We start from the raw sequence: 21499 nt of genomic DNA, 5'->3' as shown, positions 1-21499 counted from the left end.
ATAAATTTCAAAACTACCATTTTTTACACAAATTGTATAATGATTTGAAAAGGGATATCTAATTAACTCAGAGATATAATATAGTGCACAAAATCTCATTGAAGACGGCACGTATCCGTCACTTTGGAGTGACGGATACCATTTTCTCTCACAAATGACCCAAATAGAGGAGAGAGGGAAGCACATGGGGGTGCCCCCACCTTGTCCCCCCTATCCGTTTTGTGAGTGGCATTACCCGTCACTTGCTCTGACCCGTCTTCAGCAAGACTAACTGAATATAGTGATTGAGAAAAGAACATGTTTCATGAGAATATCAATGATATATTGATTTGTAATACTTCGTATTTTTAAACGACTTTAATAAATCGTCTTACATGATAAAACCGTCTTATTTTAGAATTTGAATAATGTCAACTCATAATTTGGGAGTCTATCGTGAATTTGGGAAATGGATCCTCTCCATTTCCTCTCTTAAATTCATTTAATAATATTTTTTCCACTAAATCTCATTATTTTTTTATTTGTATCCATAAATTTTGAGCTGTTCGATGATGTCAGAATACGATTTGGACCACCGATAAAAAATGGCCTCTTCATTTTTTTTAGAACACAAATTCTCATTTGTGACGGAGATACCCGTCGCAAGCTTGCGACGGGTCAATTATATACCATATTGTTTGGATGTGGTACCGGGTTCATCAGTCAAGTGGCTGACAACACACATGAGAGAGGCGGCTCACATAGGGTATTGTGTTGTACTCTTAGTATTATTTAATTGTCATTTTGTACTTTTAACATTATTTAATGCCAAGAATTAGCTAGAAACTCTTCATGCATTTAATTTCCTCCATCTTACTGTGTGATTCATCAACCTCACCTCCATATATTCCTTCCGGGCTTAATCATCTACTCATGCTTTCAACATCTATTTTCCATCCATTTTTTACCATTTACATCTAAAAATCTCCTAAAAATTGCAATTTAACATTCACAAAATTTTAAAAAATGACGGATGTTGGCGTAGTTGATGAAGGTTCCATAATTTATGATGCCTAATTGATCCAACAATGGATGACGAGAATGACGATGTTGGCATAATTCATCAATCTTTGATGAGTGAAGGTACGTATACTCTTAGCATTTATGTTGTCAAGAACTTAGAGCATATTATCATCATGTTATTATTACTATTATCATAGAATATCTTAACACAAATCAAAAAATAAGATTTTTTTATGGTATTATTATTGCATGTTATTGATGTTCTTATGGTATTATTGCATGTTATTGATGTTGTCATCTCATGGAGTATAAAGTTTGATGATTATTAACTTAAATATTAGTGTATAGGTTTTGAGTGTAGTATATATTGATGGGGCATATTCTGCACCACTGACCAAGTCAACACACTGAGCAAGGTCAAATATATCCACGGCAAGTCAACGACTTAGTGGGCCTAGCCGATGCAGCCCATCGGCCTGTCACCTGGGTCACGGCCTGACAACTAGCCAGCCGGGGCACATATCCGCGTACTCACATCCAGGACCCTCGGCCGGCCTGCCATAGGTCCATCGGCCGAGGGTAGAACGGTCTTTCCACCTGATAGCCACTTGGCCACTTGGCCACTACGTGACAAAAGGTGAAAGCCTATAAATACTCCTCAACCTTCATTGAGGAAGGCATCCAACTAATCCACAACTAAACCTAAATACACTATTCATCTGGTAATATCTCCCTTATCTCTCTACAATACATACCTAGCCAAGCAACACAGCTTAATCCTTTAAGTTTACTGACTTGGGCGTCGGAGTGAGTACGCTTGGCACAAAGCCAAGCCCTCAGTTCGTTCATTGTTGCAGGAGAGGCCGAGGGAGACGATAGAAGCAAGAAGGGTTCAACCCAAGACATCATTCTACAAGCCACGGGTGGTAACGATACTTGCTCTGGAATCACACCCGGAACAATTGGCGCCGTCTGTGGGGAAAGACACTAGAAGCTAGTCACATTCATTCCCAAACAAAAAAAAAGTAACCAACAAAAACCCACCCAAAGAGCTAAGAAAATGTCAAAACAACAAGATGCAACAGAATCGACGAAACGCATTTTACCAAGATGATACTTTCAACAATTCTGCGAGTCATACACCCTCCACCGGCGGTGTAATCCAACCGGAGTTCGGGATGCCATCAATACCCGACACGCGCGCGCCAAACCAGTCACCATCATGGGACGTGTGGTTGATGTAGCAAGACTGAAAATGCTCCTAGACCTAATTAGTGGTACGCCCGCTCACACTGTCACGCCGACAAGAGCGGCGGAAACTGTCCAGGAGACCAGGGCCCAAAATGTGACTCCAAGAAATTTGAACGGAGCGCTAGGAGAAGCCGACCCAGTCAAGGCGCCGGGGGAGCCCAAAGTGGGCGCGGTAGACCTAAGTCCTTCCCGCACTCGTGGGAGGACAGCGTCCCCGCCACACGAACGAGGCTCGCCCCCGAAGGAGCCGGAGGAGTCCGACTCGGCGAGTTGGAGAAGAAGTCCGAGTCGAAGAAGGAGCCCCTCCCGCTACGGGGAGGAGCCGGTTAGGGACGCAAGGAGCCGATCGCCGCGTGTCGTTCGACACATGGTTAGGCACCCCTCAACGCCTACGTCCTAGAAGTCCCGGTGCCAAATAAGCTCAAGCCGCCACCTCTCGTCATACAAGGGGATGGTGATCCGATCGACCACGCTGAGGCCTTCGAGTCTTACATGTCGGTATGGGAACAGCCCGATGAGGTCTGGTGCCGAATTTTCCCAACAACTCTGCATGGGATGGCTCAGAGCTGGTACAAAGGGCTTCCGGATGGCTCGGTGTACTATTATGCCGACCTGAAGGGCGCTTTCCTAGCCCAATACTCCTGCAATAAGAGAAGGGCCGTAGAGACATCTGACCTCCTGACTATTAGACAGGAGGGGGGCGAGTCTCTCCGGAGCTATGTGAAGAGGTTTGATGAAAAAGTCCAGCAGATTCGAGAAATCAATCCCGAGCTGGCAGCCTTCGCGCTAATGAAGGGCCTCCCAAGGGGAGATTTAAAAAATGAGCTCATCAAGTGCGGAGGCCTGAGCATGGACGCCGCCAGGCAGTTGGCCGACCAAGCCATCAAGGTAGAAGACTATCACAAGGCCTGGGTAGGCCCCGACGAAGCCAAGCACTCAGGGGAAAAGAGCCGCCGGGAGAACAGCCCGGGGGAAAGGCGCCGTGGCGACAACAGGTCACGGTCCGACGAAAGACGCCATAAGAATGGTAGGTCGCGGTCAGACAAGCCTGCCTGGAAGCAAAGCCCGGCGGACACCGGGGGGAGCTCGGGAACGTACTACAAAAAGCGGTACGAAGATCGCACCCCCCTGGTCGCATCGGCCGCCGAGGTTTTCGCTTTGAGTAAGAACGAGGGCCAGAAATGGGAAAGACCCCCTAGGCCGAGGAGTGACGGTGACACGAGCCAGTACTGCGAGTACCACGGCCACACCGGACACCTTACCAACGATTGCCGACACCTGAAGGATGCCATTGAGGAACTGATCCGAAAGGGGAGCCTCGGCAAATATATTGCCAAAAGCCAAAAACCAGATGCCGGCGGATCGAACAAGAAGACCACCGCCGAGCGGTTAGAGTAGTCAATGCCGTCATCGAGACAACGAGAGCAAGGGGTCCGCTCATGAGCACAAACGGCCCCGGATGAGCCTCATCCGCCATCAACTTTGTGCCCAACACAAGAACCCCCGCTCCCAAAGATCCCGCATACATGACCATTGGACAAGAGGACTACGATGGAGTCGTCGCTTTTCATAGCAACCCACTCACAAACCGCCCGGACATAGCCAACCACTTGGTGAAGCGATGCCCGATTGACACAGCGCCTACACAAACGTTATGTACGAGAAATGCTTTCTCGGCCTCGATCAAGATCGAAGATCCGAACCCCGCACCGACCCATTGTACAGCTTTTTGGGACGGCCTGGTACCCCTGGGGTCGGTCAGATTGCCGGTGAAGTTTGGCGAGGGGAATACAGCCAAGAGTGTTATGTCTGAATTCATAGTCATCGACGGCATGTCCGCCCACAACGTTCTCGTAGGCCGGGTCACTTTGAGCGAGATCGACGCCGTGGTATCCATCGGGGCCCGACACCGATATACGTCTCGGGCCGGGGAGGCGCAAGCTCATCTCGAAGAACGAGGAGGATCCCGATTTATGGGAGGTTCACGCTAACGGCCCCTCCACGACGAATAGCTCGAAGGCCGACATCGTTATTATCAGCCCAAACGGAGACGTGTTTGAGCACGCCCTAAAGCTTACCTCATTGGCCTCAGACAACAAATCCAAGTACGAGGCGGTAATAACCGGAGTTGAACTAGCTAAAACCGCCGGAGCGGAGCGTATCATGGTGACGACAGACTCACTCTTAGTGACCAGCCAGATCAAAGGAGAGTGCGAAGCCCAGGATTACGGGACGATAAGGTATCTAGTGAGGGTGAGAGCTGCCGCTTCAGAACTAAAATCCTTCCGATACAAAGACACCCCGCATCCGAAACGATCGGACCATCGGCATGGTCGAAGGAGCAGAGACCGAGGAGGTAGAGATTGACCCGGGCCGCACCGTAACCATCGGTGTCAACCTGGAACCAAAATTCAGAGCCGACCTCCTAGATCTGCTGAGGAAGAACAAAGACGTTTTCGCATACTCAGCGGCCGAGATGCCAGGCGTGAGCCGGGAGGTGATTGTTCACAAGTTGAACGTACTCCCCACCGCTCGCCCAGTCAAGCAGAGAATGAGGAACTCCTCCACCGAGAAGGACGACGCCATCAAAGCCGAAGTAGATAAGTTACTAGCGGCAGGTTTTATCATGCCTTGTACCTATCCTGAATGGTTGGCCAATGTTGTAATGGTGAAAAAGTCATCAGGGGCATGGAGAATGTGTGTAGACTTCACCAACCTTAATAAAGCATGCCCCAAAGATTGCTACCCCTTGCCTCGAATAGATAGTTTGATCGACGCCACGGCGGGCTACACCATGCTTGAGCTGTTCTGGACGCCTTCTCAGGGTATCACCAAGTGTTCATGGCCGAAGAAGACATGCCTAAATGCGCATTTATCACCGCCAACGGTACATACATGTACAAAATGATGCCGTTTGGTTTGAAGAACGCCGGAGCAACGTACACGAGGCTGGTGGACAAAGTGTTCCAAAACCAGAAAGGGCGAAACATTGAGGCTTACGTCGACGATGCTATTGTAAAAAGCAAGTCCGACAGCGAGCATCTGGCCGATTTACACGAGACATTCTGTTCACTAAGAAAATACAAGATGAAGCTCAACCCGACGAAATGCAACTTCGGTGTCCGGGCAGGTAAATTCCTAGGCGTACTTGTCAGTGCCAGGGGCATAGATGCCAATCCAGACAAGGTCCGAGCAATCCTAGACCTACCGGAACCAAGGAATCGAAAAGAGGTTATGATGCTGACCGGGCGAATGGCGGCTCTCGCTCGTTTCATCTCTCGGTCAGCCGACAAAAGCACCCCATTCTTCAAAGTGTTGAAAGGAAATAAAGACTTCAGCTGGGGGGAGGAACAGAGCACGGCTTTCAAACAACTAAAAGCTCACCTTCAGACTCTCCCAACTCTGTCCAGGCCGATACTGGGGGAGACGCTATACCTATACATAGCAGTTACCTCGGCCACGGTCAGCGCTGTAATCATCAGGGAAGAAGACAAGCAGCAACACCCAATCTACTTCGTCAGCCACACACTGTTGCCCGCCGAGAGAAATTACCCACTAATTGAAAAAGCAGCCTTCGCCGTTGTCATTGCCACAAGGAAGTTAAAACCCTACTTCGATGCACACCCCGTGACGGTCCTAACCGATCAGCCGTTGGAGAAAGCTTTGGAAAAATTCGAGCAATCCGGCAGGCTCATCAAATGGGCAGTGGAACTCTCTGGCTTCGGCATTCAGTACAAACCAAGGCCTTCGATAAAGGGGCAAGCGCTTGCAGATTTCCCCGGCCGAATGCACATATCAGGAAGAGCCAAACCCGGGCATATGGGAGGTCTACACCGACGGCTCCTCCACGACGAATAGCTCGGAGCCGCATCCTTATCATCAGCCCAAACGGGGACGAGTTTGAGTACGCCCTGAAATTCACCTTCTCGGCCTCGAACAATGAGTCCGAATACGAGGCGGTGATAACCGGAGTCGAGCTAGCTAGGGCTGCCGGAGCGGAACACATTGTGTTGAAAACTGACTCGCTGTTGGTTACAAACCAAATCAGAGGGGAGTACGAGGCTCGGGACGACGGAATGGTAAGGTACCTGGAGAGGGTAAAAGCCGACGTAGCAAAATTGAAATCCTTCCAAATCCAGTGCGTTCCCAGATCCGAGAACAACCGGGCCGACGCACTCTCTAAGCTGGCCAGCTCAACCATCAAAAATGTCAGCCGAACCGTGCTGGTGGATATCAGGAATGCGAAAAGCATCACTGAGACCGTCGGCATGGTGGGTAACATAGAGACCGAGACAACGTGGATGACTCCGATAATGAGATACAAGCTTACAGGTGAATTGCCGGAGGGCCGCAATCCCTCGGCCAAAATCAAAAGGATCGCCGCCAGGTACCTGGTATTCGAAGGGGAACTGTACAGAAGATCCGTAATAAGACCACTCTTGAAGTGTGTCGGTCCGGCCGACGCAGAACTAATACTGACAGAAATTCACGAGGGCATCTGTGGACATCACATGGGGGCAAGAACACTAGCCCACAAAGCTCTCCGAGCTGGCTACTTCTGGCCCACCATGCTTCAAGATTCCAGAACGAAGACCAAGAAGTGCACGAACTGTCAGATGCACGCCCCGGTGATACACGCTCCCTCCAGAGACCTACAGCCGGTGCTTAGTCCCCTTCCCTTCGCGCAATGGGGGATGGACATGCTAGGGCCATTCCCGACAGCCTCCGGAGGAAGGAAATTCTTAATCGTCGCCGTTGACTACTTCACCAAGTGGGTTGAGGCCGTAGCAGTACCAGCAAAGACCACAGCAGCCGTCAGAAAGGTAATCTGGGAAAACGTCATAACCCGCTTCGGATTGCCCCAAGTTATGGTATTTGACCACGGCCGAGAATTTTGGAGCGACCTAATAATGAACTGGTTAGAGGAGCTGGGCATCAAGTTTGCGTATTCCTCCGTCCCCGCCATCCGCAGTAACGGCAAAGTGAGGCGACCAACAAAACCATCCTCAACGGCTTAAAGAAGACAAATGAAGACCTTAAGGGAAGGTGGGCCGATGAACTACCCGGCGTCCCGTGGTCCCTTCGAACCACGGAGAAAGAAGCAACGGATACACCCCTTCCACCTAGTCTACGGCTCCGGCGATCCCCGCCGATCGAAGCGACGGTGCCGACATTCAGAACGACCACCTTTGACCCAGTTGAAAACGAGGAGGGCCTAAGGGCTTCCCTGGACCTGGTCGAAGAGAGCCGAGACACGGCACGCCTGAACTTGGCCGTATATCAGAACCGGATGAAGAGAGCCTACAACCGAAGAGTCCACAAAAGGGACTTAAAAATAGGAGACCTAGTCCTAAGGAAGTCGGCTGCCACCAACAAAGGAAATATTCATGGCAAACTGACAGCCAACTGGGAAGGTCCCTACAGAGTGGTTGAGGAGATAAGGCCGGGTACATACCGGCTGACAGACATGGGAGGTGTGCCCTTGATGAGCCATTGGAACACCGACAACTTGAGAAAATACTTTGTATAGCGGCGGAGGTATCCAAACCCATTGTGGACACCCCAGCGCACAATCATAACATATAAATGAAACGCCCAGGTTCTCCATCAAAGTGTCTGTCCCCTCCGAAATTTGCCACCAGACGAGGGAAGAAACGTTATCGAAGCCGCAACCCCGATTACCTCGGTCAAAACCGAGAGCGACGGGGAACACGACGGCCGATACGCTGAAAGAGAAACGTATACTCAGCGCAATTGAGACGCCAATCCAGCGGTCAATATGCCTACACAGTTACGAACGCTATCGAAGCCGCAACCCCGATTACCTCGGTCAAAACCGAGAGCGACGGGGAACACGACGGCCGATACGCTAAAAGAGAAATGTATACTCAGCGCAATTGAGACGCCAATCCAGCGGTCAATATGCCTACACAGTTACGAACGCTATCGAAGCCGCAACCCCGATTACCTCGGTCAAAACCGAGAGCGACGGGGAACACGACGGCCGATACGCTAAAAGAGAACGTATACTCGCCGCACCGAGACGCCAATCCAGCGGTCAATATGCCTACATTCTATTTAACGCTATCGAAGCCGCAACCCCGATTACCTCGGTCAAAACCGAGAGCGACGGGGAACACGACGGCCGATACGCTAAAAGAGAAACGTATACTCGCCGCAATTGAGACGCCAATCCAGCCGGTCAATATGCCTACACATTCTTAACGCTATCGAAGCCGCAACCCCGATTACCTCGGTCAAAACCGAGAGCGACGGGGAACACGACGGCCGATACGCTAAAAAAGAAACGTATACTCGCGCACCGAGACGCCAATCTAGCGGTCAATATGCCTACGATTCTGAACGCTAAAGACGTTGAACACAGTTGAGACGTGCATTCAAACTACCTCGGTCATGCCGAGTGTAAAAACGAACGCACTCAATCAGTAACGTGAAAAGACAAACGAAGAACTGTGATCGAAGCCCCGGCCAAGCCAAAGGCCGGCAAGATAACTTTATTACAGGTGATTGCAAGGAGAGTACAAACGACGGCCGTCCCCATAAGGGTAGCCTAAACTCTACCTACCAAAGTTTTACAAAAAGCGAAAAAACAAAAAAGCAAAAGATTACAGACTTGGGATTTGAAGCGCCAAAAGGATGGCAGGGAGAGAAGGCTCAATAATTGGCCCCGAACAGTGGCTATCCGAGACGCCGGGTGAGTCCGGTGACGACCGCCCGTCTCCCTATGCCTGTCGTTGCCCTCCATCAGTAGCAACAGCATCTTCGGTGGCCGGCTTTGAGGAAGGCTGACCATCTCCAGGCAACTCCTTGGCCTCAGTTGTCTGAGCCGCCTTCGCCGCCTCCGCCTTCTCAGCAGCCGCTGCCTCCGCAGCCTCAGCTATCTCATCCATGAACTGGTCGTATTTATCCCACGGGAAGGAGCCGTCGGGGACAGACCTTCTGATTGCCTCCCTGGCCGCCTCCTCGGCCCGGTCCCGGAATTGGACGCACATTTTAGGGAGGAGATCATCTTGGAGCATTTCAATATCCTTCTCTTTTTGAGCAAGGATAGCCTGCACATCACTGAGCACCTCCGCCTGCTTGTGGAACCGATCCTCCCACTCGTCCCTCTTGGCAACCACAGCGTCGTAGGCGCCTTTATACCTATTCCGCTCCTCCATCATCTTGGCCGTGGCGCCATCAGCATCCTCAACCTTGGCCCTCTCAGCCCTCAGCAGCTTTTCAGCCTCCTCCGCACGCCTCACAGCAGCATGAAGATCCAGCTTAGCCTTCCCGGCTTCCCCCTTCGCAGCGGAGAGATCAAGCTGAAGCCTTGCAATCAGCGGCCCGGATTGGGCCGTGGCCTTTTCCTGCTCTATGATAAGGGAGGCGGCCAGACGACTCCATCTCCCCAGCCTCTTATATATTTTCTCGCCCTCCGCCACGAGCTCGGTGGGAGTAAACTTCTGGGGTGAGGAGTCCACAACGACGTTTTGGTCACCAGCCTTCTCAGCCGCCTTCTCAGTCGCCTTCTCAGGCTGCTTCCCTACTCGCCGTTCAGTGAGAACGGCAGCTGCCGACGGTTGATCTACAAAAAATTTACACAAAGCATCCATATCACCTTGTGTTGATACGTCAGAAAGCCTGTCGTCAGGAATGTCCAACGAGCCGGCTAAATCCGAACCACATGTTAAGTCCGTACCAGTTTGAACCCTCTTAGTTGGAGGGCTGGTGGAAGCAGGCTTCTCCCCGGCAACGGTGGAAGCAGACGGTGGGTCTTTCCTCTTCCTCGGAGAAGGGACCTTAGCAACGGTTACCTCCTCCTCAGAAATATTGATCACCTCCACATGAGCCTTTTCGACCGCTGGGGTCGAAGAGGGAGTTGCCATTGATGCGGCCGCCGACTTGGACGCCGCCTTCTTCGATCTCTTCGGCACACCACCAAGAACCCGTGCTTGAGCCGTCTCCTGATCCAACGCCCTCGTCTGTTTGTCCATGAGTTCGTTAGGGGATAGTCGGCGATCTTTCGTTTCAGCCGTAGGATGACGGATGAGAACCTTCCCGTCCTTATCAAGCCCCAACCTCCCCAAGTCTTTCTCTGACAGATCCCGACCAAACCGATCTGCAAGAAACCGAACAAGAGTTACATAAAAGAAGTAAAAACAAAGCTCAGAAAAAGGAACATAACAAGCAAAGGTGGGCCTCACACCGACCCCACTCACCCCAGTTGAGGGCCGGTATGAGGCCGACGCGGCATAGCATCTCGTCCCCGAAGAATAATCCGAGTCGGGGCAGCCATCCCTCCTCAAAGATCAAATAGCTGCATTGCCCGCTTCTCATCCGCAGAAAGAGGGACAAAAGTAGCGTCCATCTTAACCTTGTTACCCCGGGAGACGTATTTCTCATACTCTTCCCGGGTCTCACACCGTAAGTGAACGGGGCCCTGAAAAGACCGAGGCAACGGGTAGTCCTCCGGCACTTGGACGTACACCCATCGCTCTTGCCAGTCTTTGCAGGAAGTGAGCTTGTTTACGGAGACATATCCCGGCTCCGTCTGCACGCTATACCACCCCACCCTTCGGGCGAATGACGGCCGAAGACTATGAAGTCGGCGGAATAAGTCGACCGTAGGGACCTCCCCTTTAAAGAGACAGAGCCACACAAAGCCAATTATCGTCCTCATGGCCAACGGATGCAGCTGGGCCACGGCAAGATTCATAGCTTTGATGATAGACACGACGTGTTCGTTCAAAGGAAACCGGAGCCCGTACTCCAAATGCCTGATGTACACGCCGATATGACCCGGGGGAGGACAGCAGACCGCCTGACCCTCCCGAGGGAGAACAATTTTGTACCCCTCACCAAGGAAGAAGTGATCTCCGAAAAGAGTTTCTCCGGAGCTGCTTGCGAACTTATTTGTCCAGGTACGGTCGAGGCCAGTCGTACAGGCCTCACCATGGTCCGGAATAGCCCTCCTCCCACCACCACGGGAGCCCCTCACCACGATCCGGAGTAGTAATCCTCCCACCGTCACCGGGAGCCCCCTCATCTTCATCCTCATCTTCCAACTCCTCCAGGAGGGGCATCTCAGCTACAGGGGAAGGAGACCTAGGGCCCCCAAACCTTAGCGGGATGGCCTCCAGTACCTCCTCCTCATCAAAACGCGACGGGGAACCCCCCGGCGCAGAAGTACCAATCCCAGCATCAGCAGAAGACATGATTCACAAAAATTACTAGCAAGAAAAAAATAAAAAGTTTGCTTGTTTACCTTAAAGAAAAACACTCGCCGGATCAAATTTTCCGAAGATTAAGAAGACAAAGACAACCCTTGAAAGTTTGGAGAGATGAAGATTTTGGAGAAAATTTTTGAAAATAAAATGGAGGCCAAAATCACGGAATAACTGCCCTATTTATAGAGAAAAGCCCGTAAAGAAGGACCAATCAGGGCACAGCCCATGAAGCGTCAACCAATCAACGAACACACACGTGTCAAGCATGCAACCGCGGGATGTCAATCGTCGCAACAGTTGAATGTCAATCAATGCAACAGTGACCAAGCGTCTTCAACACGCCTATTCACATCTCTTCGACTGTTCATCTCCCACAAATTCCTAGGTATCTAGTCTCCGCCGGCTATCGATCAACCAAGCCAAGAAGCACCGGCCGGGGGCAATCAAAGTCAACCTAAGACTCTCACCGGTCTCGGCCAGCGTCATGTTCTTTTCCACATCGGATACCCTTTACGCATCCATGTGGAGGGGGGATACGGCATATGGTACGGCCTAACAAGAGCCCCGCCGATACACAAGAAGACACCGATACAGAAAAATTTGCGAAATTTACTTAGTGCAGAATATATGCTCAGCATACATCGGAGCCCATACCACGGCATAGACTACGCTGGGGGCAAATTGATGGGGCATATTCTGCACCACTGACCAAGTCAACACACTGAGCAAGGTCAAAGATATCCACAGCAAGTCAACGACTTAGTGGGCCTAGCCGATGCAGCCCATCGGCCTGTCACCTGGGTCACGGCCTGACAACTAGCCAGCCGGGGCACATATCCGCGTACTCACATCCAGGACCCTCGGCCGGCCTGCCATAGGTCCATCGGCCGAGGGTAGAACGGTCTTTCCACCTGATAGCCACTTGGCCACTTGGCCACTACGTGACAAAAGGTGAAAGCCTATAAATACTCCTCAACCTTCATTGAGGAAGGCATCCAACTAATCCACAACTAAACCTAAATACACTATTCATCTGGTAATATCTCCCTTATCTCTCTACAATACATACCTAGCCAAGCAACACAGCTTAATCCTTTAAGTTTACTGACTTGGGCGTCGGAGTGAGTACGCTTGGCACAAAGCCAAGCCCTCAGTTCGTTCATTGTTGCAGGAGAGGCCGAGGGAGACGATAGAAGCAAGAAGGGTTCAACCCAAGACATCATTCTACAAGCCACGGGTGGTAACGATACTTGCTCTGGAATCACACCCGGAACATATATATTTGAATATACGTCTCAATGTTTGAATATAGTGGATGTTTATATATTTTGTGTTAATATTTTAGTTTTCTAGATTATTTTAAGGCTCGTGTTATCGTGTATCACATAAATGTCTCTACTTTTAGTCTTAATGTCACCCTGTTAACTAAAATACAACAGAATATGTAAAGGCACATGTTGTATATGTAGTTAATGTTTACACTTTTCTACCAAATGTCTCCCTGTCAATTATAGTAGGTTAGATTATTTGAAGGCACATGTTGCATATCTAATAAATGTGTCTATTTTTTGTCCTAATGTGACCCTGTAATTAGATGTCTATAAGTACGACAAATTATGTAAATGCACATGTTGTTGGTTATCTCATCAATGTCTCAACGTTTAGGCCTAATGTCACCCAGTAAACTTACGTAGGTTGTTGGTTTCAGCATTAAAAGACGATGCATGCAAGTGTTGAGCCCAACTAAGGTATTTTAAACTTCAATATTCAACTTTTGATTTCAGTTTATGTATTGTTATTTGGGTCATTTTACGATTTGTTGTTCATTTTTTGTTGATTATAGTTGAAATTTTTACTTGGACACTTTGTTAGTACTTGTGGATATAACCTAATTTAATTGATCATTATTAATGTCCTCACTTTTTTGCCTAATGTCACCCTGTAAACTTATGTAGGTACAGATTATTCGAAGTCACTATTGGGAATGAAAGCAAAAAATGGGAACTTATTTACGAGATGTATAAGAAACACTCACAGACTCTTGGTTTCAGCATTAGGAAAGCAACTTCTCGCAGAGCGAACGGATCTGGCACCCCTAAAATCGAGAGATACTTTGTATGCTCATGTGAAGGAATTCATGGGAATGGTAGTAGACGAGTTGAGAATATGTTAGCATTTATAATTTGGTAACATGAGAATGATAGCAGGAAACCATTGAACTTTACAAGTCATGTTGCCATTCTTGAACAATATGTTAACATTTATAATTTGGTAACATTTTTGATAAAAATGTGAACAACTTTTTTCAACCCCGTGATAAGAGAGACAATTTGTAATTATCATTTACCAATATATATGTCCTTTATGTTCACATTTTTTTTTTAACATAATGTCACAATTCCATAGCAGGTTGCATTATTAGTTACTACCACTAGTCTTAAACCCGTGCAAATTGCACGGGTTGCTATTTTAGATGTTGTTATAATCAAATAATGTATAAGAGAATGATTATTTTTTAAAGTCATGTTTAAGATTTTTAAGTTGTATTATCATTTTAACTGCAATTAGCAGGTTTTTATATTACAAACGTTGTAATATTAGGTAGCGTAAATGATGCAGTAAGTTTAATAGCCAAGTATTTGTTGTAATATTATGTAGCGTAAACGATTTTTGCACTTGTGCAGTTGTGATATAGTATTAGGTACATGTAAATATTGGGTTATCATCTCCACAATTAAAGGCGAAAGGTTATACTATATCATATACTCATATAATTTACTTATGATAAATAATTTTAAATATATATGTGAAATATGATACAAACGTTAAAATAATAATGACCCGCTCCTGTATATAAACATATGTACATTCATGTTCCAATTTATGAGTATCACATCCTGTTTTTTTAGGGTTAAAGACCCGTTAATGTTGACTCGTGACCCCGTTGACCTGAACACGAAAGTTATTTTAGCGTCGAAGCCCGTTCCGTTTGATCCGAACACGAAACTTATTTAAGGGTCGAAACTCAACCCGTTTGACGCGTTGGTCAAAGATAAATGAATAATATTATTAAAACATTAATAATTAAATATTTTATTTTATAAAATAAATAGAATAATAGTATTTCAATATTTAAGTATAAAAAACAAATTAAATATAAATTTCATATATTTTTTATCATTAAATAAAATCCTTAAACTGGCCCATAAATAACTTAACATAACACATAGTTTCATAAATTTCATATATTTTTATACAATCCTTTTTCTCCTCGCTTATACTCTCAATTAGTAATCCCTTAAACTGGCCCATAATTAACTTAACATAACACATTAAAACCCTAACCTGTCAACTTAGAAGACCCTTCCTCTATTCTCAGTTCTCATCACTTTCCTCAAAATTCACGCCGCATCCTATTCCTCTCATCACTCATAATTATGAATTCATTATCTTCCTCCCTCATCACTTTCATAGTTTCATCCTCTCATAACCAGAAACTTTATTTATGAATTCCCTTTCCCCTCTCGTTTTTTCCGAGTGAACCAAACCAATTGATGGTGCGATTCTCTTTGTTTTTTTAAATGTTTTTCTTAGAGTTGATTGTATGATCACCCTATTAATCTTCAACTTTGTGCATTTTTATTTCAATTGAAAGAGTTCGACTTGTTGATCGGTAATTTGTGGGCTGATTTTTGACTGAAATTGATTATTTCTTTTATTGCACAAAAACAAAACACCAGCTTTTGGATAATTTCGTTCGTTTTTCCAATTTACGGGTTGAATTCCTGTTCATAAAGAGGAACTTTTCTTACTTTCAAAAATAAATATTACCCCAAATGCATTGTTTAGATTACGAAGTATTAATTAGTAACTAATTATCAATATTACTGGGATTTGTGGTTCTTGGATTTTATAAATTCATATTATTATACATATTTAGACGAATATGATATATATCATGTCAGGATTCTTCATAATTAGTAGTATATTCTTCTAATTTGTTTGTTAAAAGTATGAATAGGTTTTTTTCATTGGCATAATGCATCCTTGATTCTAAATAACGCGTCCTATTAGCTTGGGATTTTTTTTTATTTTATATAATTATTACTTTATAGTAGTATTATCCACAATGTATTCTGAAAACACTTTTTTTTGGGCAGATCAAGATCTAATTCTTCTGTTTCAAGAGTTTAATAGTGATCAATTTAATTATTTTAAATAATTGTTGTTATTATAAATATGTAAATTTGTATATTTAATATTTGTATATTTTCAATAGTTATGTCATACTGTATTATTCAAGCTGTTGTACGTAATAATTTTGTAATTGAAAGATTGAACAATTAGAAGCATTAATTCAAAGAGTATCAATGTAATTAATTCAGAGTATCAAATCACATTGTTTGTAATACTCTGGAAGTTTTTGCGTAGTAATTAATTCCTTTAACAAACGTGGGCCTAAAATTCAGCAAATTAAAATTGTCTTTGAATTGTTGACTTTCAACCACAGAGCGACACATCAGCTCTGTGGTTGTTGCTTTAATATATAGGATAAATAATTTGCTAACATAAATGAATATGTGAAAAATGGACATGTTGCCATTCTTGAACAATATGTTAGCATTTACAATTTGGTAAACATTATTGATAAAAATGTGAACAAATTTTTTCAAACATGTAAACTTTTTTGAAACATGTAAACATTATTGATAAAAATGTGAACAACATTTTGGCTAACATAATAAATGAATATGTAAATTTTTATCATACATGTTAACATTATATTTGTAATTACCAATATAAATGCATACTATGTTTACATTTTTGAATTACCATAAATAATTTGTTAATGTTAAAGATTACGATTAAGAGTGAAAGATTGAGAGTGAAAGTTGTGTCTTTTCTCATTCATCGAGTACGGTATTTATACAACGTAATACGGTGTGTATACATTAAATGCACCAAAGACATTTGCCATATTACTGTAGTAAATGTAGACTTATGGGAGGATGGTTGAGTAAATCCCGGAGGTGAGATTTTCACCTTGACTTTGTGTTTACAACACTCCCCCTTGGAAATTTCACCTTATAATTACTTGGATTGTACTATATGCTTTGAAGGGTACTACCTCATTAAAAACCTTGTCAGTAAAAACCCAATGGGATAAAACCTGACTAAGGGAAAAAGAGTGTAGTACATATAGTACTCCCCCTGAATTCAACACATATCCTTGAGCCGTCTCATTCCGATCTTGCGAACTAGTTCTTGGAATTGCTTTGATGGTAGTGACTTTGTGAACAAGTCTGCAAGGTTCTCGCTTGACCTGACTTGTTGGATGTCAATTGTTCCTTGTTCTTGAAGATCATGTGTGAAAAAGAATTTTGGAGCTATATGCTTAGTTCTATCTCCTTTGATATATCCTTCCTTTACTTGAGCTATACACGCCGTATTATCCTCGTATATTATTGTCGGATGATCACTTGTCTTGATATCGCATTCCTTTTCAATGTACTGTATCATGGATCTCAACCATACACATTCTCTTGAAGATTCGTACAATGCAATTAATTCTGCATGATTTGATGATGTGGCAGTCAAAGTTTGCTTTGTTGACTTCCAGGATATAGGTGTACCGCCATATGTAAATACATATCCTGTCTGAGATTTTGCCTTTTGTGGGTCTGACAAGTATCCAAAGATCTCGCATATCCAATCAACGTAGCATCTTTCTTTCTAGGATAAAATAATCCTAAATCTTGGGTTCCTTGAAGGTACCTTAACAAGTGTTTAACTCCATTCCAATGTCTTTTAGTTGGTGATGCACTAAACCTTGCTAGTAAGTTAACCGAAAATGCTATATCTGGTCGAGTATTATTTGCCAAATACATTAATGCACCTATTGCACTAAGAAATGGTACTTCTGGTCCTAGGATATCTTCGTTGGCTTCTCTTGACCTAAATTCGTCCTTTTCAACACTAAGAGAGCGAACAACCATTGGAGAACTAAGTGGATGTGATCTAGCCATTCCAAATCTTTGTATGACTCTTTGGGTGTAATTTTCTTGGTGAATAAGAACTCCATTCTTAAGATGCTCGATTTGTAGTCCAAGGCAAAATTTTGTTCGTCCGAGATCTTTCATCTCGAATTCTTTCATTAGATATTTTGCCGTGACTTCAAGCTCGGCTGGAGTTCCAATGATGTTTAAATCATCGACATACACCGCAATGATTGTGAATCCATTACATGTTTTCCTAATAAAAACACATGGACTAATGGGATCATTTTTGTAACCTTCTTTCACAAGATATTCTTTCGACGATTATACCACATTCGCCCCGATCGCTTTAATCCATATAAAGACTTTTGCGCTTGATACAAAACATCTCCCGAGGTAGTTTAGAGTTGTAATCGTTGGGCATTTTCACTCCATCTGGGATTTTCATGTATATATCGGTGTCAAGTGACCCATATAAATATGCAATCCACGACATCCATAAGGCGCATGTATAATCCCTTTGATACTTTAAGGCCGTTAGGAATCTTAGAGTTGTTGCATCAACTACAGGAGAATATGTCTCATCATAATCAACTCCTGGCATTTGCGAGAACCCTTGTGCAACAAGTCTTGCTTTATATCTTACAATTTCATTTTTCTCATTTCGTTTCCTGATGAAGACCCATTTATGCCCTACCGGTTTTACATTCTTTGGTGTTTGTATTATCGGGCCAAAAACTTCTCTTTTCTCAAAAGACTTCAATTCCGCTTTTATTGCTTCCTCCCATTTTGGCCATCGTGTCTTTGACGACACTCGTTAACGATTTTGGCTCAATATCATTTTTGTCTGTCATGATTTCTGTTGCGATGGAGCATACAAATATTTCGTCGATATTGACTTCTACTCGGTTATATTCAATTCCCGTATGAACATAATTCATTGAGATTTCTTGGTTGTCATCATTTACATTTTCCAAAGTTTGATCTCTCGGTAACTCTAGTAGTGTTTCTTCTTTACTATCTTTATCACATGATATTTCCTTTTGTTTCTTCGATTTTCTAGGTTTGAGATCCTTTGAGCCCGGTGGTCTCCCACGTTTCCTACGTGCCATAGATTGTTCTGCTATTAACTTGTCAGAGCTTTCTATAGGAATGTCAATTCTGGCAGGCGCATTTGCTGCTGGAATATGAGACTTTGTGACCCCTTTTGAGTTTGTAAATGCATCAGGTAATTGATTAGCAACACTTTGCAAATGAATTATCTTTTGTACTTCTTGATTACAAGAACCATTTCTTGGATCAGGGTATAATAATGAATCTGCATTCCATGTAATTTCTTTTGGTCGTTGGTCCACTTTCCTTTCTCCCCCTAAGACTGGGAATGTATGTTCGTCAAAATGACAATCGGCAAATCGTGCCGTGAATAAATCTCCAGTCATAGGTTCAAGGTATTTAATAATACTTGGAGAAATGAATCCAACATATATACCCAGTCTTCGTTGTGGACCCATTTTAGTCCTTTGGGGTGGAGCAATTGGTACAAAAACATAGCAACCAAATGTTCTTAAATGTGATATATTTGGTGGGTGTCCCGTTACCAGTTGTAAGGGGGAAAATTTATGATATGCAGTAGGCCTTAACCGGGTTAAGGTTTCTGCATGTAGAATAGCATGTCCCCATGCTGATGTTGGTAATTTTGATTTCATTAGTAGCGGCCTAGCTGTTTGCTGCAATCTTTTTATCATTGCCTCGGCCAGTCCATTTTGTGTATGGACGTGTGCTACTGGGTGTTCAACATCTATGCCAATCGACATACAATACTCATTAAATGCTTGAGAAGTAAACTCCCCCGCATTATCCAGACGAATTTTCTTAATATTCGATCCGAAATTGCGTTAAGTAGTCCGATTATCTGAGCAAGTAATTTCGCAAGAGCAAAATTCCTTGTGGAAAGAAGGGTTACATATGACCATCTCGTAGATGCGTCAATTAGTACCATAAAATATCAAAATGGTCCACATTGTGGGTTAATTGGGCCACATATATCACCTTGAATCCTTTCAAGGAATTCGGGTGATTCATTCTTAATTTTGCTTGTCGATGGTCTTGTAATAAATTTTCCCAGTGAACATGCACTGCAAGGAAAATCACTAGATTTTATTACCCTGGCATTCTTTAAAGGGTGTCCCAGTGAACTTTCAATAATTTTTGTCATCATGCCAGGTCCTGGATGACCTAACCTATCATGCCACAAAGTGAATGCGGTCTTATCATTTATTTTTGTTGATGACATCATGCTAGTTATAATGGGATTTATATGTATATAATATAAACCAGAAGAGTATGATGGCATTTTCTCAGATATGCATTTCTTGCCCAATTTTATTATTGTTAGGCATAAGTATTCTTTAGAATTTTCTGTCATGGTTTCAATATGATAACCATTTTGTCGCATATCTTTGAAACTGATCAGGTTTCGTTGCGACTTGCTCGAGTATAGCGCTTTATGTATTGTTATGCTTGTTCCCATTGGGAGTACGATGATAGCTTTTCCACAACCTTCAATTATTTCAGCGTTGCCGCATATAGTATTCACATATGCTTTAATTGGCATTAATTCTGTGAAATATTTTTGCTGTTTCAAGATAGTGTGAGTTGTGCCGCTATCTATTAAGCATGCTTCTGCATCGGTTGTCATATCTAAAACATTAAAATAAAGACTATTAATATTGTTTAATAATTATGTTTAGGATGCAATGAAAATGGAAACTAGTATATTACATTATTTGAGGTAAGAAATAAAAGCATATTAAACATGGATGCATAGTAAGATTTAAAATATAGGTAACATATTTTCTACATAGTAGATGTCATATTGAATCCACTACTCCCTACGCCATCATCCGAAAGTAGTTTGCCGTTTCGATCATGTCTGATTCAAGCATGTCAGTCTCAACCATGTTTGATTTAGGCATATTGGATGTTAATGGTATGGCATCAGTAATAAAATGTGCCTCAGGCCTTTTATTCTTTTGCCTGATGGATGCCTGGTAGAGGTCGACAAAGTGTTTTGGCGTGCGACACGTGCGAGCCCAGTGTCCTCCTAGACCACACTTATTACAAGTAGTTCTAGGTTTTTCAATATTTTCGGGATAAGCCTTCCGCTTTCCGTAATGTGGTTTTTTAAACGTATTTTGACCTCTACTTAGGCCAGAACCACGTCCTCTACCGCGTCCTCGCTTATTGATCCAGCGTCCACGCCCACTTCTAGCAACAAAATTTGCTTCAGGTATTGCAATAGATCCACTTGGCCTCAAATTATCGTTTTTTAACAAAACATTGTCATTTTGTTCAGCGACTAAAAGTATTGCAATAAGGTCAGTGGATTTTTCAATTTTGCTTTGCCTTATTTGTCTTTGAAAATCAATATTGCGTTTGCCCATAGTTGAGAATGTTTTCTCGATTTTAGTGAAGTCGCTAACTTCATGACCACAATACTCCAATTGTGAGGCAATGCGAAATAGGGCCGAATTATATTCGTTTACCGAAGTAAAATCTTGGAAACGTAAGTTTTCCCATTCATGGCGAAGTTTAGGGAGTAGGACATACTGTTTATGTCCAAACCTTTCCTCAAGGCGAGCCCATAATTCAGAAGGGTCTCTTATTCGCAAATACTCATTTTTTAGCCCTTCATCCATATGATGTCGTATAAATATATGAGCCTGTTGCTTTTCTTGGTAGGTACCAAAATTACCTACCTCAACAGTATGATCGAGGCCCTTGGCTCCCAAATGGGCTATGACATCGTCTTTCCATAGCAGGAATTTCTGCCCAGATAAATCAAGAATATCGAAGTCTCTTTTGGCAATGTGAGACATTTTTCTATGTAACGTAAAAAAAAAAAAAAAAAAAAAAACTGTTAGAAAACAAGAATAGTTATGTTCAAGTTTTCTACCTTAATTAATTCAACATTATTACCTTATTGCGGTTAGTGGTCTTGTTATTCATTTATTATAATTC

The 21499-nt window shown here is 44.0% G+C and overlaps 1 protein-coding gene and 1 long non-coding RNA gene across 2 annotated transcripts; one reads left to right on the top strand and one right to left on the bottom strand.

The window, feature by feature from the left end:
• Positions 1-824: 824 nt before the first annotated feature.
• On the top strand, positions 825-13800 carry LOC141632317 (uncharacterized). Its single transcript, XR_012537776.1, has 3 exons — positions 825-1122; positions 13178-13231; positions 13439-13800. It is a non-coding gene; the product is annotated as an uncharacterized LOC141632317 (long non-coding RNA).
• Positions 13801-20370: 6570 nt separating this feature from the next.
• On the bottom strand, positions 20371-21357 carry LOC141641892 (uncharacterized). Its single transcript, XM_074450535.1, has one exon. The coding sequence runs from the start codon at positions 21355-21357 to the stop codon at positions 20371-20373; it is 987 nt and encodes a 328-aa protein (XP_074306636.1).
• Positions 21358-21499: the final 142 nt, after the last annotated feature.

Source organism: Silene latifolia, chromosome 2, assembly GCF_048544455.1.
Source record: "Silene latifolia isolate original U9 population chromosome 2, ASM4854445v1, whole genome shotgun sequence".
Lineage (NCBI taxonomy): Eukaryota > Viridiplantae > Streptophyta > Magnoliopsida > Caryophyllales > Caryophyllaceae > Silene > Silene latifolia.
Note: the sequence above shows the minus strand (reverse complement) of the source record. Positions and strands in the feature narration are given on the sequence as shown.

Excerpts from the sequence above, each read along its gene's own strand:
- LOC141641892 (XM_074450535.1), bottom strand. The coding sequence starts at position 21,357 with ATGTCTCACATTGCCAAAAGAGACTTCGATATTCTTGATTTATCTGGG.